The sequence below is a fragment of the Macaca mulatta genome, chromosome 10 (assembly GCF_049350105.2).
Source record: "Macaca mulatta isolate MMU2019108-1 chromosome 10, T2T-MMU8v2.0, whole genome shotgun sequence".
In the NCBI taxonomy this organism is placed as follows: domain Eukaryota; kingdom Metazoa; phylum Chordata; class Mammalia; order Primates; family Cercopithecidae; genus Macaca; species Macaca mulatta.
In genome coordinates this window covers 31,010,522-31,037,916 of record NC_133415.1, presented here as the reverse complement: position 1 = coordinate 31,037,916, position 27,395 = coordinate 31,010,522, and the positions used below count along the sequence as shown (strand labels likewise).

General features: G+C 54.8%; 1 protein-coding gene and 1 long non-coding RNA gene across 14 annotated transcripts; one reads left to right on the top strand and one right to left on the bottom strand.

Moving 5' to 3' along the window:
* Nucleotides 1–118: 118 nt before the first annotated feature.
* TOP3B (DNA topoisomerase III beta) lies at nucleotides 119–26,788 on the bottom strand. 13 transcript variants are annotated; one of them, XM_077948207.1, is made up of 19 exons: nucleotides 26,727–26,788; nucleotides 26,411–26,446; nucleotides 19,880–20,047; nucleotides 18,580–18,711; nucleotides 16,504–16,610; nucleotides 15,452–15,526; nucleotides 13,831–14,027; nucleotides 12,249–12,405; nucleotides 11,242–11,355; nucleotides 8,904–8,994; nucleotides 7,543–7,697; nucleotides 7,305–7,410; nucleotides 6,122–6,268; nucleotides 5,802–5,975; nucleotides 3,708–3,836; nucleotides 2,974–3,123; nucleotides 2,232–2,332; nucleotides 1,592–1,793; nucleotides 121–689 (listed from the first exon to the last, which is right to left on the bottom strand). In XM_077948207.1, the coding sequence occupies exons 3-19, from the start codon at nucleotides 19,947–19,949 to the stop codon at nucleotides 208–210; spliced, it is 2,589 nt and encodes an 862-aa protein (XP_077804333.1). In that variant the 5' UTR covers nucleotides 19,950–20,047; nucleotides 26,411–26,446; nucleotides 26,727–26,788; the 3' UTR covers nucleotides 121–207.
* LOC144331926 (uncharacterized) lies at nucleotides 1,635–4,916 on the top strand. Its single transcript, XR_013399526.1, has 2 exons — nucleotides 1,635–2,411; nucleotides 2,755–4,916. It is a non-coding gene; the product is annotated as an uncharacterized LOC144331926 (long non-coding RNA).
* Nucleotides 26,789–27,395: the final 607 nt, after the last annotated feature.

Genomic DNA, 27,395 nt, shown 5'->3' with positions numbered 1-27,395 from the left:
CACATGTGTGCAGGCTGAAGGGAGATGTATTGGGTTTCGGAGAGGGAAAGAGGGCCCCACAGGTGCCCAGAGACACGGTAACCCTCTGACGTCGCTGCACCAGCAAAGGGGCCCCAGCTCTGGAGAAGATAAAATGCATTTTAATAGTTTGAAGTGCCATGAGGTGTCTGCATAGCACTGCAGCCTGGGTGAGGGAGGACAGGGCCATCATACGAAGTAGGCGGCCAGGGCTGACATCTTGTCCTTGGGCCGTCTGGGGTTGGGCTTCCCAGGGGGCCTCCTGGCCCGGCCCCGCCCTCGACCCTGCCTTCTCCCTGGCCCGCCGCGGTGCATGGGGTGGCAGGAGGCTGCATGCTTCAGCTCCACCAGCTCCTGGAAGACGGGGTCACAGAAGACACAGCCCATGTGCTGCGTCTCGTCGCCCGGGAGTGGGGACTTGGCCTTGTTGAAGTCCACGTCAAGCAAGGCGGCCTCACAGACACTGCAGGTGTCGGTGGACACCCGCACGCGGTGGGCGTTCTCGAAGCAGTGCGCTACCACGCTGCACTTGTTGCAGGCCACCTTCCACTTGGGGCCCGAGGTGGGGTCCAGCACCAGCACGCCGCTCTCGCATTCCACACACTGGCCGATGCCCAACATGCTCAGCGAGTGCTGGCAGGAGGGGTGCGTACACTCGTTGCAGCCCATGCCTGGTGGGAGAGGGGAGCCCCGTAAAGGCATGCCCACTGTGCCCACCTGCCCTCTGTGGCCTGCTCCCAATGCCTCAAGCTCCTAGATCCTTTGTCCCAGCAGAAGGAACTCTTCTTGGTCTCGCTCTTGGGGACAGCCTCGCTCATGCTTTGGCTCCTGGTTGCCAGTACCCCTGTTTTTTGCTTATCTGAAACCTTCTCAACTTTCAAGGCCCCTTGCTGGCGCCATCCCAGTGGGTTTCTGTCGACTCCATCCCCGCTTTGCTTTGCTGCCACAGCTCGTTACTGGTAATACCACATGACCCTCGTGTCACTGGGCCACATGGGACTACCCTGTCAGCTGCTCTGGAGGCAGGAGGAGAGCGAGCATGGGGTCTCACTTTCCCAGAAGCATGGGTGCAGACTGAGGCCTGAGGGGGCTCTCTGCAGAGCACATGGTGAACGTGGGCAGACACCTCACTCCTGCTGGTTCCTGGTCCGGCTTGGTGCTCTCTGTCCTGCCTGCCTGGACACATGCACTCCCTCCTCCAGTAATGAGGATGAGGATGAGGATGGAGGACAGTGGTGGACACTGACTGGGGGTGCCTGTTCACCGGGTGGGTCCCTCGACTGTTCCATCCTTTTGCTCACTCAGCTCCAGAGGGAGCACTGCACACCTGTGCCCAGGTCCTGAGGGTGGACTAGGGTTGCCTGCTCAATTCTGACACAGAGAGGGGGTGGCAGCACTGCCTGAGGCCTGACCAGTGCCCCAGCTACATCCAGGGTCTCTCGTCTCAGTGCCAATGAGTGCAGGAAAGGCCAGGGTGAGGGGTCCCCTCAGAGTCCGTCCTGGTGCAAGGCAGCGGTTGGCACTGAACAGAGACTGCTGTTACCCATGGGCAGGAGGGAGCGGCCGCACTCACCTTTCTTCATGTCTCGGAAGGGTGGGTGGTTGTAGCAGTAGGGGCACAGTGGGTAGCTCTTGCCCCGAGAGCCTGATGACCACAGGACCAGCTCGAAGTCATCCAGAGGGCAGCGGAGCTCCTTGTAGAGCTTGATGGTGCCGTTCTGGGGCAGTGTGTAGGTCTCATCGCAGTGCGAGCAGTGCAGGCGGCTTGGCTTGGCCTGCGGCAATGCCAGGCAGGGGGCGTGAGGGTCACTGGGGCTACCACCTGGCCTCCACCCCCACTCCTCTCATAATACAAAATATGTAACCTTTCATGCAGAACTGTGACACACTGCCAGGCAAGGAGCATGAGTCTCCAGCCCTTGCTCCATGCGTGCAGATAAAGGCAGTTCTAAAATCTCTGTGCGTACGTTAATGCCCATGATGGCAAGTGGCATGGTGTTCGGGAAAAACGAACCACGTGTGTTTGCGTGGCCTAATGGCTGTGTGTTCTAGGGGACATGGGGACACTGGATATTTTTTGGCAAGGCTGCTTTATGCTCAATCATTCTTCTGTGACAACCAGGACAAAGAACATGATTCCTGCATGACCAGCGATAAAGCTGAGGCCTACAGGGGTGAGGAAGCTTGCCTGAGTTAGTGTTCCCTGCACCTACCTGGATGTACTTCATGAAGCGGTGGCACTTCCCACAGCGTGAGAGGGGCTTGCCTGTGGCCGCCAGCGGCGAGAAAGACACCTCCATTAACTCATCCATGCCTGCGGGCAAGCAGAGTGCAGGAGTCATCTCCCTCCCAGCCTCCAGCAGAAGGCTCCGAGTATGAAAGGGTCCCTATAGGTAGTGGTTTCTTTTTTTTTTTTTTTTTTTTTTTTTTTTTTTTTTTTTTTTTTTTTTGAGACAAAGTCTCGCTCTGTCGCCAGGGCTGGAGCGCAGTGGCCGGATCTCAGCTCACTGCAAGCTCCACCTCCCGGGTTCCCGCCATTCTCCTGCCTCAGCCTCCTGTGTAGCTGGGACTACAGGCGCCCGCCACCTCGCCCGGCTAGTTTTTTGTATTTTTTTAGTAGAGACGGGGTTTCACCGTGTTCGCCAGGATGGTCTCGATCTCCTGACCTCGTGATCCGCCCGTCTCGGCCTCCCAAAGTGCTGGGATTACAGGCTTGAGCCACCGCGCCCGGCCTAGGTAGTGGTTTCTACTGCCCCGTGTGTCAGGGGCGCATGCTCCTGACCGTGTATGGTGTTCCTGCACCTGCTCTTTCAACCCAGCCAGGAGGTGTCACTGCCCTCGCCTATGGAGCCCAGATCTGGGAGCTGGTCCCATGTGGGGACCTAGGTCCCCAGGTATTGGTAGTGCTGACAGAGACACCCCGCTGGTGAGGGGCAGGCCGGAGGCAGACTCTACCGGCAATGGAGTCGACAAAGTAGTGGAACTTCCTCTTGAACACGTCCAGGGTGTGGCCCAGGACCTGGCGGTAGTCGGCCTTGCCCTGGGCGATCAGGTTCAGCTGCTTCTCCACTGCACTGCGGATGGTGGGGAGCACCAGCTCTGCATCTGCAAGCGGGCAGGGGGCAGATGTTGCCCTGAGCACTCACACCCAGGGCCATGCCACCCCCTCCCAGGCAGGGCTACTGCCCTGTTCACCTCTCCCGCTCTGGCCCATCCTCCTGGCCTCTGCCTTGCCCACCAGTCCAAGGCCTCAGATGGTACCAGGCTGGCTCTTATGACCCCAGACCTTTCCTGATTTTCCACCTGGAAATCTCAGGCAGAGTGGCCAGGGACATCCTGTGGCTAGAACCACGTCACAAATGAGCTCCAGGCCGCCCTCGGGCCAGTTCTGTGTTCTTCCCTCTCCCCTTGGCCCCTGGGGAACCTCCAGGGAACAGGGCTGAGGCACCTTTGCCTCCCCTTTTGGTTCCCTCACACGTCTGTTCAGCCTTCAAACACACTGAGCTCCTGCTCTGGGCAGGTCCTGGGGGTCCTGGGGCAGCGCCCCTTCAGCGGGTATTGAGGGAGTGTGTGTGGGGCTGGGGGATCACTGCAGGGCAGGGGCCTGTCTGGAGCGGGCAGCAGAGCCGACACCCAGGGAGAAGTCAGGGAGCTTCTGTGGGCCCTGGAGGCAGGACTGAGGAACTCACCAATCTTGTAGTAGCCGTGCACCAGGACGATGCCGAGGTTGGTGGGCTTGAGCCGGCGCCCGCTCTCCACGGAGACGTAGTTGCGCTGGCAGATGTTGTTGATATGCACAGGGATGCTGGCATCTGTGCCTGCAATGTACAAGGCCCCAGGGTTCCTGGCCTGCCTTGGGCATGCCCCATTGAACCACGTGCTGTAGCACCTGTCATGGGGCTGCTGGTGGTCAGGCCCTCTCACTGCTTCTGGGCCACAGGAAGGAGGGCTGTGCCCTGAGCACCCCCTGCACTGTGCTGGGCACCAACTGCATGCATTTCATGTTCTGCCTTGAGAACACAAAGGCAGCCCGCCCTGCACGGGGTGCCTACTCCTGCTTTGCGGCAGAGACGACAGGCTCAGAGGTTAAGGAACTCTCCGAGGTCACAGCGCTTATTCTGTGCCTGGTAAATGTGACTTCTATGGCTTCTCCTGCCTGGATCCTGTGGCACCCACCTGCTCCCGGAGCCAGAGCCCCATTCCACCAGAACACGGAGGTGCTTACAAGCTCACTGCAGAGCTAACCTCCCCTAAACCTGGACAGTTCTGCCCACTTCCTGTTTCCCACCTCCTCCCTCTCTGCAATGCCCGTCACGATCCCCAGGGCAGGCTCCCAGTCCTCAGGATTCCACTCTCTCACCCAGAGGAACTCTCCTGGCAGAGGGGCGCAGCAGAGGCTGAGGCGTTCTGACTATGGCAGGTGCCAGTCAGAGGGGCTGAAAGGAGGCTCAGGCTCCCCACAAGCTCACCAGAATGGGCAGGTGACACACACCTTCCCAAAGTAGCTCAGAGAGAATCTCACATGGAAACTGGCCTTCAGGGGCTAGGGAGCCTGCTGAGGGCCCATGGCTCTTGGCACGAGGCCAGTTCTGCACCCGGTGTGGCAGGCTGTGGGTGGTGTGTGCCGCTACCACCCCAAGTCTGCCAGGCGCCATGACGCGTGGTGTGGGCTCCTCTGCAGTGGCTCTGGTCAGGCCCTTTTTACACACTCCTGGGGGCTCAGTCACAGGGCCACCCTGACCACTCTCCTGTTGCGAAGGTAACACCAGAGCCCTCTTCACTGTCACAAAATTGTATTGCTGATTGGGTCTGGCTCACTGGCTAGCACAGGGCTGCCAGGAGCCAGTGTCCCATCAATGGGAGAGGGCAGAGGACGCAGAGGAGCAGAGCCCACACTCCACAGTGGGTTGAGGGCTATTTCAGGACCCTGGCAAGTGTCCTGGACCCGAGAGGAGCAAGTCCAGAGCTCTGCTCTCCCGCCAAGGTCGCCATGGTCACCAGGACCCCAGCCTGGGGAGGGACACTCCCTGAGAGTCCACCTGCTGGAGCAGAGCCTGGACACAGTGGCTGTGACATCCCACAGACCTCCAGAGCCCGTCAGCCAGGGCAGTGCCACAGGGAACAGGCAGTGCCCAGCAGCACGAGCACCACCTGGGGAGAAGGCTCCAGCAGTGAGGCTGGCCCCCAGCACGTGAGACATCACTCATAGCCCCAGGCCTGGGGACTTGTGAGGCCACCTCTCCTATGAGGAGTGTGCACTGGTGACTACACTTTTGCTTTGATAAACTCCCCTGGGCTGCCTGTTTTTGCATGGAAACTTCCTGGTCACCCTTTGGGGAGCCCTGTCCCTGGGACAGGCATTTCTGTTCTCTCCCAGGGAAGCAGCTCCTGTTAGACCTCATTTCCCTGTCACCTGATTTCAGGACAGACCAGGTTGGCTGTGTGGACTCAGGAGACTGCCAATATGATTTCTATGAGTCACTTGGCATCTGGGCCAGTCTTCAGCCTTGTGGGCGTTAGTCGGCGTGTGCACATCCCACAGTGCACGAGGGCACATCTGGGCCTTCACAGGGAAGGCCAGGTCCTGAACGCAGGCCTCGGGAGGGGATGCCAGCTGTGGACCTGCCTGGCTGGCCACACACTGGGTCACCAGTTTCCAGACACCAGCCTGTGGACAGGTGCTGGGCTGGGCACACAGGGGTGGCGGGGCAGCTTTGTAAGAAGACTCGAAGCCTGAGTACTGGAGTCGGAGCCGGCTCTGGGGCCTGGGCAGGCACACCCACCGATGCCATGCTTCTCCATGAGCGTGATGAGCTCAGCCTCTGTCAGGTAGTCGGGCGGGCTCGTCTGCTTCTCCAGCATCTTCACCTCGCCCACAGGGAAGGTGTCACCCCGCTGGCAAGTGGGCAGGCTCTCCTCCAAGGGCACGCTCTGCCAGGGCATGATCTCCGTGAAGCCTGGAGAGACATGCGCCGCCACTCAGGGTCCCCAGCCTGGGTGACCCGGGCCTCAGACCCTGGGCCTCCCATCCCCAGACACGATGTAGAATGTTTGTTTTGTCTGCCCGTGAAGGCGGGGAGGAAAGCTGGGCCCGCGGTGTGACCTGGGGAGAGGACAGTCTTCCCAGAGCAGGTGAAGAGCTCGGGCCCGATCCTGAAGGAGATGGTGCTCTGCAGGTACTTGCAGTCATGGCTGACCGTGGCGATGAAGTGTCTGGTGATGTACTCATAGAGCCGCCACGCGTCACCCCCTGCAATAGGCCAGGGCTAGTCAGTTGGGAGCCAGCTGGGGGCTCTGGCTGTAAGGAGCCCCCAGTGCTCTTGCTCGAGCAGCGAGGTCCTGCTTACAGAGCCGCTGTGTGGGACACGCTGCAAATCCCGGGGAAGGAGGAAAGAAAATGTGCAGGAAGGCCGGGCGCGGTGGCTTATGCCTGTAATCCCAGCACTCTGGGAGGCTAAGGTGGATGGATCACTTGAGGTCAGGAGTTTGAGATCAGCCTGGCCAACATGGTGAAACCCCATCTCTACTAAAAATACAAAGAAATTAGCTGGGTGTGGTGGTGGGCGCCTGTAATCCCAGCTACTCAGGGGGCTGAGGCAGGGTGAACTGATTGAACCTGGGAGGCAGAAGTTGCAGTGAGCCGAGATCGGGCCACTGCACTCCAGCCTGGGTGACAGAGCAAGACTCTGTCTCAAAAAAAGAAAAAAAAAAAAAAAAAAAAAAAAAGAAAGAAAATGCAGAGGAAGGGAACACAAGCCTCCATACCTCAGTGGTTCCTTTCTGGCTGCAGCTCCCACCACCCTGCCCGACCTCCTGCCCCTGCTTCTGGTGCCAGGCGTTGGCCTGTCCTTCCACTGTCTCGTGACATGACACCATTGCTTCAAACTCAGACTGTCCACAAGTGGCCCCTGTCTCGACCTGCACTGCTTTTCCTTCCTCATTTGCCTTCTCCTGGCACTCGGACCACGGGTACCACCTTAGGCCAGCTGGGAGGTAGGAGGTGCACCACCCCCTCCCCCACGCCACCACTCTCTGCCTTGGTTTCATTCATGTCCCTGTGGTGTCTGCCCCCTCGCCTCCCTGCAACAGCACCTGCTGCCACCTCTTCACTCCTGTCCTGGCCCCACAGTAATGGAGTTCATCTTCCAGGTGGCCCCCCATCCCCACAGCCAGGGCAGGCAGAGGCTAAAGGTGCCCCCACATTGCCAACAGGGCCTGCAACCTTCACTGTCGCAGGTCGCCTTTCCCTCCCTGGAAGCACACCGCGTATGGGGTGAGAGCGGTACCTAATTCGGCCTCTGTGGCAGACTTCATGGGGGTGATGGGGGGATGGTCGCCAGCGTCGTGGCCTTTCCTCGGGCGGTTGATACCTTCTGCTAACAACCGCTTCACCTGAGGGAGAGAAGACAGAGCAGAGTCTGCGGCAGGGCTCGGCTGCCTGCCTAGGTTTGGCTGAAGTACCAGACCTGGTCCCAAGGCCTCAGTGACACAGACACATGCCAGGGCCGGCCTGGCTCTACTCACCGTGTCGGCCCAGTAGGGGTGGTTGGCCTGCTGCCGCAGAGAGCCCTTCAGGTCAAAGTTCTCAGGGTAGTGGGTGGTCTCTGTCCGTGGGTAGCTGATGTAGCCTTGCGTGTAGAGCCGCTCGGCCGTCTGCATGGCGTGCTGCGGCCCCATGCCTGCAAGAGACAGGAGGCTCTCAGAGGGCCAGGTACGTGGGGACGGCCAGGTGCCTGCCCTGGCCTATGCACTGTGGCCTATGGACACAGTGGCTGTGACACCCCACAGGCCTCCAGAGTCCGTCAGCCAGGGCAGTGCCACAGGGAACAGGCAGTGCCCAGCAGCGCGAGCACCCCCTGGGGAGAAGGCTCCGGCAGTGAGGCTGGCCCCCAGCATGTGAGACATCACTCATAGCCCCAGGCCTGGGGACTTGTGAGGCCACCTCTCCTATGAGGAGTGTGCACTGCTGACTACACTTTTGCTTTGATAAACTCCCCTGGGCTGCCCGTTTTTGCCGTTTGGGCTCCCCCATTGTGGCCGGCCCCTCCTGGAGGGCGAGGGTGGCTCTGAGCAGGCATGGCTGGAGTGCAGAACTGCTGGCCGGGTGGACACCTGTGCCACACAGCCTTGTCTGAGGCTGAATCCTACACCCAGGATGGGCCTGATGGGAAACGCCGCTCACTCTACCCCACGGTGCATCCTCACGGGGCTCATGGCCATGGGGATGAGACACGGCCTTCAGAGCACCACTTCCCATGCACTGGCCACGGAGCCATAACCATGCCTCAGGGCTGGCTGATGACAGAGCTCCACGCAGCCCCATTTTGAGCCCTTGGGCGTTTTTGTCCTCACAGCACTTTGGGGCCACTGAGAGGGGCTCATCCTGCTACTCCCTGACCGGCAGAGGCTGGCGCTTAGCTAGCAACCACACCCAGCATTGCTGCCCTCTGAGGACGCTGGAGCCACCACTCTTGAGAGGACACTGCCAATAGTTCCCTGTGGGGGGAGGCACCAATGCCTAGGGGCTGACAGCTGCCAGAGACCACCAGCTTTCCAGACACCCTCCTTGCTACTAAGGAGAAAAGGCTGAGGAGATGAGGCTGAGGGGCAATGTTCACACCAGTTCCTTCAAGGTGACATCTGGCTGGAGCCTCTTCCCTCACCAGGGATAGCTGCTCAGGGACCCGGGATGTCCCCTCAGGTGGTGACCAACTTTACCACCTTTACAACCTAAGGAGAAGTGAAATCCTCATGAGGCTCAGATCCCCTCGAAGCCTCGGGCACCATGCTGCATCCCTGGGCGCTCGCTGCTCCAGGCTGAACCTGCCTCCATGAACCTGCCTCAAGATGCCTTCTGGCAACTTGAGAGAAATGTCCCTACATACCCAGAGAAGAGCTGGCCACACGCAGCATCTCCACGGTGTTCAGGGCCAGGGGCCTCTGCTTGGCCTTTTCTTTCCTGCTTGTGGCCTCCACCTGGAAGACAGGACAGTCAATGATTTGGAGGAGGATGAAGACACCACCATAGAGGGAATCAAGATGTGTGGACGAAGGGGCTGGTTTCATTCATTTGGTCTCCCTGTTTCTCCAACTCATTCTTCCTAACAGTCTAAAGACTTGATTGAGTATTCAGGACCAGGTAGGGAAAAAGAATGAAAATTATTTAAAAAAAAAAATTTTGGCTGGGCGCTCACGCCTGTAATCCCAGCACTTTGGGAGGCTGAGGTGGGTGGATCACCTGAGGTCAGGAGTTTGAGACCAGCCTGAACAAGATAGTGAAACCCTGTCTCTACTAAAAATACAAAAATTAGCTTGTATTTTATGTACAAGCTAATGTACAGGCATGGTGGAACGTGCCTGTAATCTAAGCTACTCGTGAGGCTGAGGCAGGAGAATTGCTTGAACCCAGGAGGTGAAGGTTGCCGTGAGCTGAGACCACACTATTGTACTCCAGCCTGGGTGACAGAGCAAAACTCCATCTCAAAACAAACCAACCAACCAACCTTTTTTTTTTTTTTTTTTTAAGAGACAGGGTCCTGCTCTGTCACCCAGGCTGGAGTGCAGTGGCACCATCAGAGCTTACTGTAGCCTTGAACTCCTAGGTCAAGCGATCCTCCTGCCTCAGCCTCCTGAGTAGCTGAAACCACAGGCACACACCCATCATGTCTGACCAATTTTTTTTTTTCAATTTCTTTTACAGACAGGGTCTTGCTATGTTGCCTAGGCTAGTCTTAAATAAACTCCTGGCCTCAAGTAATCCTCTCGCCTCAGCTTCTCAAAGTGCTAGATTACAGGCATGTGCCACCATGTCCGGCTACTTTTTAAATTATTTTTTTTAGAGACAGGGTCTCCCTGTGTTGTCCAGTCTGGTCTCAAACTCCTGGCCACAAGTGATTGAATATTCTTTTCTGGAGAATTTTCTAGTGAGAGAAAACCTGGAAGATTGAAGAGTCAGAAGGGCTGCAGATGGAAATCCTACAGAAGCCGGCATCCGCCAAGCTACAGGGATGGCAAGTGGGGCCCGTCCCAGGGGAAGTGCCACTCCTTGCTGTGGGGAAGGCTGCTGCCTGCACCTGCTAGTATTGCTACCTCTTCTGCTTTTTCAAGAGAAGCTGGAAGGCAGAATTTTCGTATGGAATCTCATAATTTTTAAGTGCTGGTAACTATTCTGGAATTTGTGTAAACACCATACAGGTTAGTGGAGTGTATCCGTGAGCTGTGCTTGGTTGGGGTCCTACCACTCTCTACCTCTGCTGAACACTTGTTGGAAGAGACAACTCTTTGTTTTGCCTGTGGCAAAAACAATCCAAACAACTCAACCCCAGGCCCTTGCCCTTGTCAATCCCAAGGAGGCTGGTCATGGCAATGCCCTCTGCATTCCAGACCGACAGATGTGGGTGGTAACACAGAGGCCAGTTGTTACGTGCAGCAGTGAAGCTGGGCTCCCTGGCATGAGGCCTGGAGGTGGCTAACAGTGTCTTTGCAGGAATGTGATCAATGCTGACAGCCTGGAGCAGCTTTAGAAGTCTCAGATGCCTGAGACGATGGCATGGCAGGCAACAGGGCACTCAAGGAACGCCGGAGAAGGACAAGGAGAAGGTGGCTAAGTAGGCCAGGCTGTGTTTCAATGGATCTGGTAGCTGTCACACCTGTAGCATGTTTACTTCAATAGCCACAGATGTGGCCCCACCTGTGCAGCCCAGTCACCTCGCCCTTTTCCTAACAGCCAAGCAGCATGTCCTTTCAATTCATGGAAACCCTGAGTAAGAAACATAATCCCATAAAAGCATGCAAGCTGATTGAAATTGGAATCCCAAGCCTATCCCCTGCTAGCTGTGACCTTGGACAAGTTCATCAATTTGCACGCAGGTCCCTCAACAGTTGTTAGCTTGAATCTCTGTGTGAGATGGAGTCCTGCCACACAGAGGTAATGCCTAGTGGGTCACGCGGAAAGGGGAGGGTGGAAGGGGTCTGACAAGGTCACAGGCGTGGAGAGTGCTTGGTATGGAGCGGGCATGCAGTACACTGTGGCTATTGCATCGGGCAGAAATATCTTAGGAGTATATGGGGGAGTAAGCTTTCGGCTTTCCAAAAAGATGTCTGTGTTTTAGAAAGGGGGACGAAGACATGGCCTAGGATCACAGGCTGTTCCTCCAGCAGGAGGCATCCAAGGGCCACCCTCACCCAAGGCAACTGTGGTAGGTGTGGGTGGAGCAGGCGCACCTGGGCTTCCTTCTCCAGCTTTGTCATGTTTAAAAACATCTGTGCAATCTCCCGGTCAAACACTCTTACTCGGTCCCAGTCCAAAAGGAGAGATCTGTCTTTGTCAGTGTTAACCTGCAGGAAAAAGCATAAAGGGTGAACGCACAAGAAAAAGTCTCCAGGTGAACCCAAAGCCAGGAAGAACCAGGACAGATGAAGCTGTTCCTTGTATGGGAGCAAAACAGCCCTGGCTCTAATGGCTCACAGCTGCACCTGTTCAGGCGGGCAGATACGCAAGCTGACATCTGGCCCTCTCCACCCCGTGCCCTGAAACCAGGCAGTCAGTCTCAGGAAGGCAGCCCAAAGCTGAGGCTGATGTGTCCTTAAGAAGCACATGAGCCCCTACTTCTCACACCACCCCTGCCTATCCCCAGTGCCTGGCCAGTGGTAGGTATGGCCACCACCGGGGTCCCAAGCCAGAGCAGCTCCAAGACAGGGTCTCACTGTGTTGCTAGGCTGGAGTGCGGTGGCACAATCGTAGCTCACTGTAGCCCTGGACTCCCGGCCTCAAGCAATCCTTTTGCCTCAGCCTCCCAGGCTGTTGGGATTACAGACATCAGTGACTGTGCCTAGCTGTATTAAGTCTTACAGTGAGCTTCCGTGGAGGTTTTTATTTGAAGAAAGGGTTCCAGGAATTTTAAAAAGTTTGAAAGTCAATGGCCTCAGCCCAGTGCTTGGACCTGACCACTGCAGCCACTGTGATTCATGTGAGGTGACCTCACCCTGCACTGCCAGAGCTGAACTCGTTCCCCCTTATCCAGATTCAGCGCATACAGGCCCAATCTCTTCCCACTATCCCCATGAAGGCTGGGGTCCCTCAGCCCTGGGCACCACAGACCACTTCCAGGTATACCTGTCCACGCTTCTGCCCTCAGCCTGGGGCCTGCCAGCTGATGATGATGGAAGACTCTCAGAATCCGTGCCCCAAACCCAGAAAGCCCCAGCATGCATAGAGAAAGGCAAGGAACCTTGGCCTGCAGCACCCAGTAGGTCTCTGGTTTGAAGGACTGGATTTTATCATGTCTCTCCACACAGAATCCCAGGGTTGGAGTCTGACACGGCCCAAAGGAGATGAGAGAGCTGTCTAAATCACCGTATTTCCCCTGGAAATATTTAGTCTGAAACCTGGAGGGAGTGGAGAGAAAGGTATTTTGGTCACTGATTCACTCAAGACACTATTATGGCCACCCATGTGAGTCCAGCCCAAGGCCAGGGGTGGTGCGTGAGGGAGGTGGCACCAGGTGGTGTCCCCGCTTAGAAGTCAGTGGGAGCAGAGTGGGCATAGCCTTAGGGAGGATTCATATGTGTACATGGGTGACAGAGCCAGTGAGAGAGTAGACAGAGGTTTCTACTGTCTTGGGCCAGGGAGCCTTCTATTCTATTCTATCTACCGCACACTCTCCTCAGGACCCCCAAAGCACAGACAAACACACTTTATCGAGCAGGGCATAGGTGATCTCTGTCAGCTAAATAAACAGTTTTCTTTAGGTCTTTTTGGTTTTTGTAGAGACAGGGTCTTGCTGTGTTACCCAGCAGGAATGCATTAATGGGGATTCACAGATCATTGCAGCCTTGAACTCCTGGGCTCAAGTGATCCTCCCACGTCAGCCTCCCAAGTAACTGGGACTACAGGCTCACGCCACCACACCCAGCTAATTAAAACAAAATGCTTGGACAGGCACAGTGGCTCATACCTGTAATCCCAGCACTTTGGGAGGCTGAGGCAGGCGGATCACCTGAGGTCAGGAGTTTGAGACCAGCCTGGCCAACATGGTGAAACCCCATCTCTACTGAAAGTATAAAAATTAGCCAGGAGTGGTGGCGCATGCCTGTAATCCCAGCTAGTCGGGAGGCTGAGGCATCAGAATCACCTGAATGCAGGAGGCAGAGGTCGCAGTGAGCCGAGATTGTGCCACTGCACTCCAGCCTGGGTGACAGAGTGAGACTCTGTCTCAAAAAACAAACAAACAAAAAAATAAATTTTTGTTTAGCCTGGGCGCAGTGGCTCCCATCTGTAATTCCAGCACTTTGGGAGGCCAAGGTGGGCGGATTGCTAGAGCTCAGGAGTTTGAGACCAGCCTGGGCAATACAGTGAAACCCTGTCTCTACAAAATACACAAAAATTAGCCAGGCATAGTGGTGCATACCTGTAGCACCTGTAGTGGAAGGCTCAGGTAGGAGGATCTCTTGAGCCTGGGAGGCAGAGGTTGCAGTGAGCTGAGATTGTGCCACTGCATTCCAGCCTAGGCAACAGAGCAAGACTCTGTCTCAAAAAAATAATTTTTTTTTTTGTAGAGATGGGGTCTTGTTATGCTGCCCAGGCTGGTCTCAAACTGCCAACTTCAAGCAATCCTCCCATCCTGGCCTCTCAAAGTGCAGGGATTACAGGTGTGAGCCACTGTGCCCGGCCTTCTTCAGGGTTGGTGAAATCCCCTGTTGCTCATCCTGGCTCTGGGAGGCCTAGGGGCTCCTGAGGGGGACCAGTAGAGGCAGGTCTCTGGCTGAGGGAGAGTGAGGGTGTGCCCAGGACTCCGCGGGTGTGGCCAGCACCTGGTGAATGCACAGCCGATTCGCAGGTCCAGTTCCTGGCGAGCATCCACTGAGAGCGCCTCGTTGTGGTCAGGCTCGCCCAGGCAGGCCATGGCATTACAGATGTCTGTGTCTGTGATGGAGCTAAACCTGGCCCGGAACACGGTCTTCTCACCACCATAGGCCTTGTTCATGACGGGCAGAACAGCATCAAGAACCTGGGGGTGGGGAGTGGCCAGCTGTGACCCACCTCCCAGATCCCTGCCACAGCTCCCCACCCCACTGTGAAGCCTGGCTCCTTCCAGCAAAGAACACGTGTGCTCAGCCCCCTCTCCTGCCCGTCAGACCCTCCTCTATCCCCCTGGCTTTCCAGAAGCCCTGAGCACTCCATACCACCCCACCACATGGCTTCCTTTCCTCCCATCTAGAACATATTCGAACACTCCCTTCTTACTCCCGCACTCTCTCTTCTAATCCTCTGCTTTCATCCCCACCAAATCAGGAAATGCTACTGCCAAGTACATGAGGGACCTCTTAGTCCCCAGACCCATCCCACATGACCCGATTCCCTGCCTTCTAGGAGGGAGGGCTTGGAGGGGTGGGTGGAAATTTTAAGAGGCTGAAGAAAAGACAGGGAAGGAGAAAAGAATGAAGGGGAAAGGAAATGGGCAAGAGCAGGAAGGCCACGGGTGGTCCCAGCTTGTGGTGGGGGCAGCTCGGGCTAAAGCACAGCAGGGGTCCTGGAGCCGAGACTCACTAGGAAGGCCGTGCAGTGGGACTAGGGTCGCCGCCGGAGCCTGGCCACGCAGCTTCCTTACTGGGAATAAGTGGCTTCATTTCTGAAGGGAGAAAGCCCCATGAGCTGCCCCCATTCTCCACTCCCAGATGCAAAGGCCCCCAGGGAGGAGCCGCCCTGCAGGGGAGGAGGGAATCTGGGAAGAGACAGAGTGTGATCGCATTTGCTGACGGTGCTGTACTGCAACGCCAGGTGCCTCAGCTCTGTCTCACTGACCACCTCTTGAGCCACAGGCGAGAGCTGGGGGTACAGGAGCACAGGGGCGACCCATAGGGAACAACAGCCTGAAGGGCACCAAGTGAGACCAGCAGGCATGGCCACTGTGAGGGCACCATGGCCAGGGCAAGCATGGGGCATGGGGTGTGCACAGGGAGCTGCCACCTGCTTCTCTGCAGGGCTCCCGGGGTTGGCTGGAGGCGGGAGGCATCCTGGGTGGGGCAGGAGATGAGCAGAGCGAGGCCTGCAAAAGGAGCTCAGTGCTGAGGTCGGGAATCAGCCAGCATCAACCCAAGGTCCCTGAGAAGTCAAGCTGGGCACAGGATGCTGAACACCAAGCTGCCCCATGACAGTCCCATTCTGAAACCTGCATCCACCCAATTTCGCCCCTCCTATGTTCACTCATACTGTGTGGCCCCAGCAAGCAGAGGCACAACTGACCACCTTTAATACAGCCGATGCAGTTAAAAATATCTATGGAATTTCAAAATAAAGGGAGGGGAGAGGTGTTTTTAAACCAGTACAGTTTACTCCCTCCTTTGGCCCCAGGAATGGTGTGACTGCTGGTGTCAGTCTGGGGCTGGCGTCAGAAAGGCCAAAAGTGAGGACCAAACTGAGCCTCATACTCACCTCAAAGCAGATGTTCTCCCCCTCCTTGTCGCAGTCCAGCCACAGCACGATGTAGTCGCAGCCTCTGCCCTCCACCTGCCACACAGCACACGTTCACATGCACCTGCTGCAGACCCAGCCCATGCCACCTGCCCCGTGCTCCCATCCAGGACAGGGCTTGGTCCCAGGCCCTGAACCTCAGCTAGGACGACTGGTACCTGGGCTCAGGTAGGAGGACTGGTAGCTGGCTGTGGTGAGGCTGGCTCAGCCAACAGCAAACAATTGAGTTTATAATTGATGTTTTTTGGACCAAAAAAAAAAAAAAAGTGTAAGTGCAACATGATCTTAAACCCCAAAACTGCCCAGAAAAAGGGTTCCAATGAAATAACCCTAAATGATAACAGCAGTTGTCTTGGCTAATATGATTATGAATAATTTTTTTGTCTTTATACTTATCTGCACTTTCTAATTTTCCATAATCTGTATGCATTTGTTTTAAAATTAAGGGGAAAAAACCCCCAGCCAAACAAGCTTTTTTTTTTTTTTTTTTGAGACGGAGTCTCGCTCTGTCGCTCAGGCTGGAGCACAGTGGCGCGATCTCGGTTCACTGCAAGCTCCGCCTCCCTGGGTCATGCCATTCTCCTGCCTCAGCCTCACCAGTAGCTGGGACTACAGGCGCCCGCCACCACACCTGGCTAATTTTTTGTATTTTTAGTGGAGATGGGGTTTCACCGTGTAAGCCAGGCTGGTCTTGAACTCCTGACCTCAGGTGATCTGCCCACCTCGGCCTCCCAAAGTGCTGGGATTACAGGCGTGAGCCACTGCGCCCGGCCCAAACAAGCTATTTTAAAAGCAGAAGGCCTGCTCTCCAGGACTGAGGGTTGGCACTGGCAACTGCCTTGTGTGTTGGGGGTGCCTGCAGGTGCCTCATGGGCCAGCAGGGGGCACTCACAGAAAGAGCTAGCAAAGGCCCCCCTGTCCAAGGGGGATTAGGACTCACGCAAGGGTGGGCAAGGACAGCTGTGGAGGGTGGGGAGCCCGGGTGTGCTCATGCCCAGGCCAGCCCCACGCACCTGCAGGAACTTCACCATGTTCAGCTTGGGGTTAGCTTCCTTCTTCTCCGTGGGAGCTTGGCTGAACAGTTCTGCGGGGTCCACTTTGTCCCATTTGTTGTATTTTCCTACAAACCAGTCACAGTGACATTGAGTCACACCTCACAGTTCACAGGGGCTCAACCTCCGAGACCATCATAACCCCAGGATGATGTTGGTTTCATCCCACAAATGAGGAGGGGAAAGCTTGGAGAACAATTTGCCCAGGGTCATCATGATGATCAGAGGCAGAGCCAGGATGTGGGTTCAGGCCTTTGGTAACCCCCTTCCCTCCAGCCTCCTTTCTGCTCGGCTGCTGAGCTGACACCACACTCCGGCCAACCACAGGAGCCAAGCAAGCTCTCCGGGGGCTGCCACTCTGGCCTCACTTCCGGGACTTTCCCTGTGGCTGGGAGCATCATTCCTGGGCTGGCTTTCTTTGCCTGAGCACTGGACCCCACCACTGGTGTCTTCATTGACACTTCCAACCTGAGTTTCTGGAACTCCATCCTTCCACCCAGCACTCTGTGGGGGCACACATGTGCGCAGTCATTCCTGTTAAAGGACCCATCTTTTTGAGCCTCATGCCCAGCACATTCACCTACTCATCTACAGAGGCCCAGTTCTTGCATGCTCAGCTGTCTGGCTTTCTTTTTTTTTTCTTTTTTTTTTTTTTTTTGAGACGGAGTCTCGCTCTGCCGCCCAGGCTGGAGTGCAGTGGCCGGATCTCAGCTCACTGCAAGCTCCGCCTCCCGGGTTCACGCCATTCTCCTGCCTCAGCCTCCCGAGTAGTTGGGACTACAGGCGCCCGCCACTGCGCCCGGCTAGTTTTTTGTATTTTTTAGTAGAGACGGGGTTTCACCGTGTTAGCCAGGATGGTCTCGATCTCCTGACCTCGTGATCCGCCCATCTCGGCCTCCCAAAGTGCTGGGATTACAGGCTTGAGCCACCGCGCCCGGCCTGTCTGGCTTTCTTTTAGGCCCATTTCTTTTTTTTTCTGAGACAGGGGTCTCGCTCTGTCATCCAGGATGAAGTACAGTGATACGATCATGGCTAACTGCAGTCTCGACCTCCCAGCCTCAATCCATCTTCCCACTTCAGCCTCCCAAGACTACAGGTGCGCACCACCATGTCGGCTGATTTAAAAAGATTTTTTTTTTTTTGTAGAGACAGGGGTCTCACTATGTTGTCCAGACTGGTCTTGAACTCCTGGGCTCAGGCGATCCTCCTAGGCCCCATTTCTTGCATCCTGGGAGAATGGGGTCAGACAGAGCCAAATTCAAATCCCAGCTCCCCACCTGTCAGCTGGAGATAAAACTTGGGGTCCAAATGCTCAGCCACACAACCCAGTCACCATCATTGTCATCACTGTCATCAATGAGCAGCAAGAACAAGGGCTGAGGCTTTGCCGTGTGCTCTGCCAAGTGCCAAGTGCTCTGCCCTCACTGTCACACAGAATCCTTACAGTCTTGGGAAGCAGATGGCATTGCTGTGAGACCCATTTCACTACGAGAAGTGTAAACTCACAGAGGCTGTCAGTGCCCTCGTCTCCAGCCAGTGAGCTGGCAGAGCAGGGGGAAGAGCCTGGATCAGACTCTTGCCAACCACACGGCCCCACACCTATACCCAGCAGGTCACTAACACCAGCACTTCCAAAGTAATTGATAACAGTAACAATATAGGAATGACAATGACAGCCACCAAATGACCGACAGACGATGGTCAACTCGGCAACAGCAGCAGGCTTCTCTCAAATGCCTGCACAGGTCAAGCCCTTCCTAAGATAGGTGCCGCCACTTTGTCTACATAGGACGGTGCACAGGGAATGCAGTGACTAGGGGGTGCTGCTATGATGGGGACCCAGGGCTGAGCTCCAGAGCCTGGGTTCTGGGCACCGCACCCAGGAACCCTCTCATCACCACTCCATGATCTGCTGGCCTGATGACTCATGGAGTTGGGACAAACTTCCCTGCCTAGAGGAATCTCCTGGCTTCAACTGGACCCCGGCCAGCGCCACGCAGAACTCCCTTCTGTAGGATGGAGGGTAGAGGGGCTTACCCAGGAAATCCAGGGTCATCACGTGACCACAGACAGACGTCATCTTGAAGCGCACTGGCTGGCCAGCAAAGGTCCCAGTGTACTCGTGGACTGAACAGGCCCCGTTCAGCCCTTTATGTGAGGACAGGCTCCCTGGGGATGAGGAAGCACAAAGTGACTGGCTGCTTCACTGAGCTGAAGACACTGTGGAGACCCCGGCCTGGATGCCACCTCCCAGAGGGCCAGCGTCCTTCCTCAGAGTGGTGAGTGACAGCATTCCGCAGACTGCTGAGGGTAATTGGGCACTAAGAGATGGGACGGCACTCAGGGAAAACAGCATCTGCCAACAACCTAGCACAGAGCACTCTTGATGCAGAGCCCCAGGCTGCCAGGAGCCAGGGGCAGGCAGGCAGAGGTGGGATCTTCCTCTGTATTTATGTTTTCACTCTTCAATTCCATTTTTGCCTCACTTCATTGAAACGTTATTCATCATTTACTAAAATGGGACTCTAGATCTACTCTAGGTTACCAGGGACCTTCTAATTATTGAATTCTCACCCTCTCCACTGACCACACTCAGCCGTACTTTCTCAGGTTCTGGGCACCGGGCACCACTTTTGGGGCCTCCCGTCCTCTGCGGACCATGCCTTCTCAGCTGAACGAGGGTCTCTTCCCCCCTCAGCTGCTGGAGCCAGGGGAGGTCAGGTAGGTGCCTGTCATTTCTGGGTACCCAGCATCCAAACTCTTCCTATTTGGAGGGAATTCAAAGATGGGGGGAAACAGCACCCTACCAACCACCCCAGTGGCCAGAGTTGGGGGTGAGTGGCAGACATTCCCTCTCCAGTTCCCTGGTGTCTCAGTAGTGTCTGTGGCCACAGCTCAGTCCATTGGCTACTCTGGAGTGACGTGAGGTCCACAGGACAGTGGGAGTATCCAGGGATGACGATGCCTGGGGCATAGCCTCATCAGACCTCAACTGGGGTGTGGTCCTGGCTGTGTCTCCTTCCTTCCAGGGCTGGTTTCTGCTACCTGTACCTAACAGCCCTGCCAGGCCCGGCATGTGGACAATGACTGTCCTTCCACTTCATTGTAAGCTGTGCCTTGTGCCTTCTGGGAACCCCAGCTTTGGCACACTGCCAGGAATGGAAGCAAATGCACCCCACTGTGACATTCTGAGATGCTTCATTACCACCTGCTGACCGAACCAATCTACCCCAGCCAGGGTAGAGTCACATTAGGAAAAAGAAATGTCCTGTAACACATAAACGGCCGTGCTTACAGACCAAAGCAAGAAAGCATGCGCAGGGCTGGTCTCTCCTACCTCTAGAGAGGATTTTGGCAATTGACTGTGCCAAGGACGGCTTTTCGGCAACCATGAGCACAGTCTTCATCTTGTCTCAGCCCTTTACGCTCCAGTTTCGGGGCAGTGGCAGTGAAAAAGTTTACACTCCACTCTTCTGCAGCACAGCACTATTATCAATGCTGACCCCTAAAGAGAAGAAAAGACACTCAGGATAGCAATGCTGTCAAAAGAACCTATACCACTACAAGGAAACTCACTTTAACAAAGAAAAAACAAGACCAACCTGAGGCAAGAAGAAGAAAAATTAGGGAATTAGGGACACCTGAAGACATCTGAGATTAAAAAAACAAAAACAAAAACAAAACTACCAGGTCAACTGAAGTGGCTGAGATAATCCTGGGAATCTGGCTCCTTAGGTCCATTTGATTCCTAAATCCATGCTAGGAAGATGCCGGGACCTGGGGATCTCCAGTGATGGGTCAGGCCGGGTGGATGCCTGGCCCTCCTCTCTGGACTGGCTCTTCCACCTACAGGTGGACTCACCTGGAGAGAGGAACCATCATGGCCGAGAGCAGCACCACCCCCTCAGCTAAGCACTTGGATGCCCCAGGACACTTTACAAAATGCAGATGTCCAGGCTGGGCTCCCCAGGTCCTTCTGATCCATGATGGGCCTGAGACCCTCTGGCTAGTCGGTCCAGCACCAAGCAGATATCAGGGCTCTGTCACATCTATCTCCCACCTATTCCACTCCACCTTTTGCTTTGCAGGCCATGCTCTGGCCAAATTAAATCAAATATCATCATTTAAGCAAACACTCACTTGAAGCCTCTGTGCCTGCGCTCCCCTGCCTGAGAGAAAGCTCCACCAGGCCTGGAGGGTGCAGCTGGACGGCCCACAGGCCCAGCTCAAGTCTCCCAACACCACCGGCAGGATAAGTCAGCCCTCCTGTGCTCACGGTTCTTGGGCTAGGTCACCATTCCAACCCACTCACATTATGCCATCATCAGCGACTACCTCACCCCCGAAATAGGACATGATGGACTTTGTTCTGAATCACTGTTGGTCTTTGCAACAGCTTTCTGTGCCTGACACATGACATTCAATACTTGCTAGCCAAGTAAAAGAAAACCACATGAACCCTTTTTGTTTTTTCAATCATTATAAATGTAGCACTGATGTTTATAAACATAGCATTGTAGGCCGGGCGCGGTGGCTCAAGCCTGTAATCCCAGCACTTTGGGAGGCCGAGACGGGCGGATCACAAGGTCAGGAGATCGAGACCATCCTGGCTAACAAGGCGAAACCCCGTCTCTACTAAAAACACAAAAAATTAGCCGGGCGAGGTGGCGGCGCCTGTGGTCCCAGCTACTCGGGAGGCTGAGGCAGGAGAATGGCGGGAACCCGGGAGGCGGAGCTTGCAGTGAGCTGAGATCTGGCCACTGCACTCCAGCCTGGGCGACAGAGCGAGACTCCGTCTCAAAAAAAAACAAAAAACAAAAAACAAAAAACAAAAAACATAGCATTGTATTTAAAAAAGAAAAAAAGACTTGTATTGAGACAACTGGGAAACCTGCTGGGAAAAAAAATAAAGTTAGACTCCTGTTTCCTAACTCCCACTAAAACCGATTCCAGATCTAGCAAAGGTTTGAGTAGAAACAATGAAACCAGAAAAATATTAGGAAAAACATGTGCTTTTAAAATAAATCTCATGAGCCGGGTGTGGTAGCACATGCCTATAGTGTCAGCCACTCAGGAGGCTGAGGCAAGAGGATCGCTTGCTTGAGGCCAGGAGTTCAAGGCTGTTGTGTGCCATGACTACACCTGCAGATAGAACAGCCACTTCACTGCAGCCTAGGTGACAGCAAGACCCTGTCTCAAAAAAAATAAAAGCAAAATAAAATAATCTCCGCATGAAGAAAAACCACCACCTAGATGGGCACGGTGGCTCACTCCTGTAATCCCGGCACTTTGGGAGGCCGAGGCGGGCGGATTACTTGAAGTCAGGAATTTCAAACCAGCCTGGCCAACATGGCAAAACCCCGTCTCTAATAAAAATACAAAAATTAGCCAGGTGTGGTGCTGGGTGCCTGTAATCCCAGCTACTTGAGAGGCTGAGGCATGAGAATTGCTTGAACTCAGGAAGCGGAGGTTGCAGTGAGCCGAGATCATGCCATTGCACTCCAGCCTGTGCAGTACAGTGAGACTCCATCTCAAAAAAAACAAAACAAAACAACAACCACGTAAATACCTTTGTGGTATCACATCATGTCCAACAACACTCACGGAAGAAACTCAGAACTATAATGAGCTTGTGCTTATCATATAGGGAGAGACTCAAAGTCGTTGCACACACAGCAGACGAGGGTGTGGGGAAGTTAAATGGGAACAACCTCTATGTGTAGCAATTCAGCGATCCCTCTCAAAGTACAAGTGCACATCCCAGCAATTCCACTCCTTGGAATGAACGTAATAGTCCAGTTATTTATTGAGCACCTACTACATGCTTGGCCTAGTCCAGGATGCAGGGAACACAGCACAAAGCAACACCAGGTCCTGCCCTCCCAGAACGCGTGCTGTAGTATGGGAGCAGGGGAGGGACAGGGCAGGGCTGGGTGACACCTAGGAGAAGAGTCCAGGCAGGAGCAGGGAAGGTGAGGTCCTTGGGGAGGAGATGGGAGGGACATGGGAGAGGGAGGGGAAGGTGAGTCAAGAATGATCTGAGGCAGGGGCTGGGCATGGGCTCGCACCTGCCATGGGCTCACATCTGTAATCCTAGTGCTTTGGGAGGCCAAGGCAAGAGGACCACTTGAGGCCAGGAGTTTGAGAAGAGCCTGGTTAACACAGTGAGACCTCTTTACAAAAAAGCAAAAGGGACAACCCATGGCTTTGGCTTAGGCATGACAGGAAGGGACTGGCAGTCTGAAGTGAGACTTCAGGTGTGTTAAATGTGACCTGCCCATTGGACAGCCTGGGTGGCCTGGAGGAGGTGGCAGCAATGTGGAAGAAGCCTAGGCTGGGGGTCGGGAGATGAGGAGCTAGCAGGGCGAGTCAGGAGGGGTAGGGTCCCGAAAGCCACCGGAAAGAGACAGGAATTACAGAGGGGCCCGAGGTTGGCATGCTGACCCAGGGAGGGCAAGGGCTGTGAGACAGGTGGAGAGTGAAGTCACCCGGTGAGAGTCACAGGAGTCAGTGGTGGGCCCTGGCAAAACTGTCCATGTGGACTCTGAGTCCCCAGGAAGCAGGACAGGGCAGTGCTGGAGTAGACTCAGGCTGGGCATGGTGGTGCCTGTGATGAACCACATCACTGGGGAGTTCTCTGCAGCATTATCAATCATGATAAAAGATTAGAAACAAGCTGATGTCTGTCAACAGGGAGGTGGTTAAATAAAAGCATGGCATTCTCTGGCCGGGCGTGGTGGCTCACGCCTGTAATGCCAGCACTTTGTGAGGCCAAGGCGGGAGGATCACCAGGTCAGGAGATGGAGACCACCCTGACTAACACGGTGAAACCCCATCTCTACTAAAAATACAAAAAATTAGCTGGGCTCAGTGGTGGGCGCCTGTAGTCCCAGCTACTCAGGAGGCTGAGGCAGGAGAATGACGTGAACCCAGGAGGCGGAGCTTGCAGTGAGCCAAGATTGCGCCACTGCCCTCCAGCCTGGGTGACTGAGTGAGACTCTGTCTCCAAAAAAAAAAAAAAAAAAAAAGCATGGCATTCTCTACAGTGGAGCATCTGGCAGCATTAGAAAGGAAAGCATCTGCTTGGTACATACTAACGTGGATCCGATCACTGAGATAAATCATGCTAAGAAAGCTGGGCACGTAACCATGTGTAAAGAGCACTGCCATCTGTGATCACACATATATGTGCACACGTGTGCATTTGATTATGAAGAGGCAATATGTCTGGATAGAACATAAAACAAACAGTCCAAGCAGTCACCTGGAGTGGGTGTTAGGGCCTGGAGGTCAGGGCTGGGGAGGCCTCCTCACCACATTCTCTTTTGTACCTTTTACATTTAGCACCTGGACACAAGTGACTGAGGAACAAGAACTAAGACAGGGGACTTTAAAATAAAATAAAACCAGAAGAATAAAGGAGGGTTGGAAAGGGCATTGTTCAGAAAGGATGCCAAAGGAACCTCCTTCACTAAAGGGGCTTCTGCTGCTTGTTATGCTGTGCGGGGGAAGAAGTCTGAGGTGGGCCTTGGGCTGTCAACCTTGTCCCCCACTTAAGAGATCACAAGACCACAGTGAAATCAGTAAGCTTGACCAGAAAGCTGCCCCAAATAAAATGACAATTTACTTTTTTCCTCAAAATAAGTAAGTGGATGCTTCCCCTAAATACACAACCATCCCAGAGTGAGAGCCGAGGCCTTGAGGAATGATGGCACTGTCTGCAGATGTGCTCTCCGGCCCATGACAGCTCCAGCTGCATCTTCCACAGCTCTGCTGCGCACCCACCTTTCCTCCCCATGTGCCAGCAGGCTTCGGCCTAGGCCACTTTTCCCCCTTAGTCTACTTGCTCTGACCCCTGCCCCTCCCCCTCCTGAAGACTGCATCTGGCCTCAGCCGTCTGTCTCTCCCACAATTGTCCCTCCCCCTCCTGAAGACTGCATCTGGCCTCAGCCGTCTGTCTCTCCCACAATTGTCCCTCCCCCTCCTGAAGACTGCATCTGGCGTCAGCAGTCTGTCTCTCCCACAATTGTCAGGTTCATTGCCGTATTCCTGGCACCCAGCACGCATTAAATGCCTGCTGAGTGAACGAATGAACAACCAAGGTGGTTGTGACTGGCCTCTGCTCTCTGTTCTGGGGAAGTTTTGATTCTACCAAAATCAGAGGCCCAGAAGTGAGGTTTAAAAGAGACCTAGGTACTCCCCTTCCCTCACCCTGGGAAGCCAGAGGCCAAAAGGGAAAACTCGAAGCAGAGGCGGATTGTTCTGTGAGGGTGTAAGTTTCCCATCTCTTCCAAAGTAGGAAGTTTTGTGTTAAAATGTTTCCTCAGATTTTCTCATGTCTATGCCACAGAGTAGCCAGCAATTATGTATGACATAACGAGGACACACCAGGGACCAGGCAGTTCTGCCAGCATCCTAGACAGGGACTGTGGGGTCAGAGAGACCAGATCTCCAGTGGCTGGACTTGGTTGTTCTAGAACCCGTGCCCCAAGCCTGATCCTGCCCTGCCTCTGTGAGCATTCTGATGGAACAGCAGCCCAGCTATGCTTCCCTGTAGCACTCACCACTACACCTGGTACAGCCTCCATCTACTTATTTGGCTCGTCCTACAGCTTCTAGAATGTAAATAAGCAGCACGAGAACAGGGGTTTTGCTTTCTTCATTCTCATGGTAAACAGACGGTGAGCAAATACTTTGGGAGGCTCAGGCAGGTGGATCACCTGAGGTCAGCAGTTCAAGACCAGCCTGGCCAACATGGTGAAGCCTGGTCTCTACTAAAAATACAAAAATTAGCTGGGGGGGTGGGGTGGTGCGTGCCTATAATCCCAGCTACTCAGGTGGCTGAGGCAGGAGAATCACTTGAACCCAGGGGGCGGAGGTTGCAGTGAGCAGAGATGGCGCCACTGCACTCCAGCCTGGGCGACAGAGTGAGACTCGGTCTGAAACAAAACAAACACAAAAAAAGAAACAAGCAGATGTGGCTTGGGAGTAGGCCTAGCAGTGGTCTGAATAGCATTAAAATTCCTAGGATTTACCACCTCAGTAACTTTACCAAATACTTCTAGAATCAGGAAAAGAGGGAAACAACCATTTATTTATTTATTTTTGAGACGGAGTGTCGCTCTGTCGCCCAGGCTGGAGTGCAGTGGCCGGATCTCAGCTCACTGCAAGCTCCGCCTCGCGGGTTTACGCCATTCTCCTGCCTCAGCCTCCCGAGTAGCTGGGACTACAGGCGCCCACCACCGCGCCTGGCTAATTTTTTGTATATTTTAGTAGAGACGGGGTTTCACCGTGTTAGCCAGGATGGTCTCGATCTCCTGACCTCGTGATCCGCCCGTCTCGGCCTCCCAAAGTGCTGGGATTACAAACTCGAGCCACCGCGCCCAGCAACAACCATTTCTTAAGCTCCCCCTTTGTACTAGGCACACCATAGTTACAAACACTATTCAATCTTGCTAACAACCCCATAAGGCAGGTGTTGTAATTTTTTAAAACCGTGAGTAAATGGAGGTTCAGAACAATTCACACTAGCGTCAGGCGACCTTGGCAAAGGAATCCCAGGACTGGCTAGCCATCAAGACCAAGTTAGGCTGGCCTCTCAGGTCCTGTTTCCAAAGGTGAGAAGATAAAAAGGCAAGACGAGGAACATCTTACCTTTCACTACTGCGAGAAATTATTGCCCCTGGATTCCAGCTAATTCGTTCACAAAAGTACCCCACTTCATTTTTAGATAACAGGTCAGAGAACCTGGGTGCCCTCAAAACCCAGCCAGGGCCTAGGGGGCGGCGAGTGGAAGCTGCCTGGGCGTGTACCGCACCAATCTGGGCCCCGGCGGCTGCACAGCCTCCCTGAGCCTCAGTTTCCCTACCTGTGAGACTGGGACAGCAGACCTCACCTCAAATTGCTGTGGGAGGGTTCGGAAAACAAAAGTATTAACCACAGCGCCTGCTCCCTGCAGGCACAGGGCGGGCCCATCTCCACCTTCCTGAACCCCTACAGCAAGCCCCGCGGGAGAGGATCACCCCCGCCAGGGAAGAGGCAACAAGAATGCAGAGCCCGGCCCGGGCCCTCTCCCGAGCTCGCGGGTCCTCCGCCGGCCAACGTTGAGGAAACAAGCCAGAAAAAGGCCTGCGCTTCCCGCCTTTTTGAGCCGCCCGGCGAGGGGCCCACAGCCTGCCGCTCACCCGCAGCTACACCTCGCATCCAGCTCCGGTCCTTGCTCCCGGGGCGGCCACCAGCAACCCCTACTTCCGGGTCCAGCCGCTTCTGGCGTCCCCGCGTCCGGTGTGCCAGCGTCTGCCCTCCGGCTTCGGCGGGTCGGCGTTCTTAGGTTCCGTGGCTCACGGATTCCGGGAGCACCCCAGGAAGCGGCACTTCCACGCCGCGGACCGCAGGGGTCCCCAAGCCCTGCACCCAGATTCTTCCCCCCGACGGAGAGACAATCACGACAATTATCATTACAATGATTATGAAAACTGGCATGAAAACATCTATGCTGTTAATAATTAAAATAATAAAAATGTACCGATGTGTGTATAGCAAGCTTCTTTCGATGCTGTAAAAAAATCTGTGGAATGAATGAATGATCTCTGTAAAACATATCTGGAAGACGAATTCTAAAATTAAGTTATTGATTGATTGATTGATTGATTGATTTTGAGACAGAGTTTTACTCTTGTTGCCCAGGCTGGAGTGCAGTGGTGTGATCTCGGCTCACTGCAACCTCTGCCTCCGGGGTTCAAGCAATTCGCCTGCCTCAGCCTCCTCAGTAGCTGGGATTACAGGCACACGTCACCAGGCCCTGCTAATTTATATGTGTGTATATATATGTGTGTGTGTGTGTATGTATATGT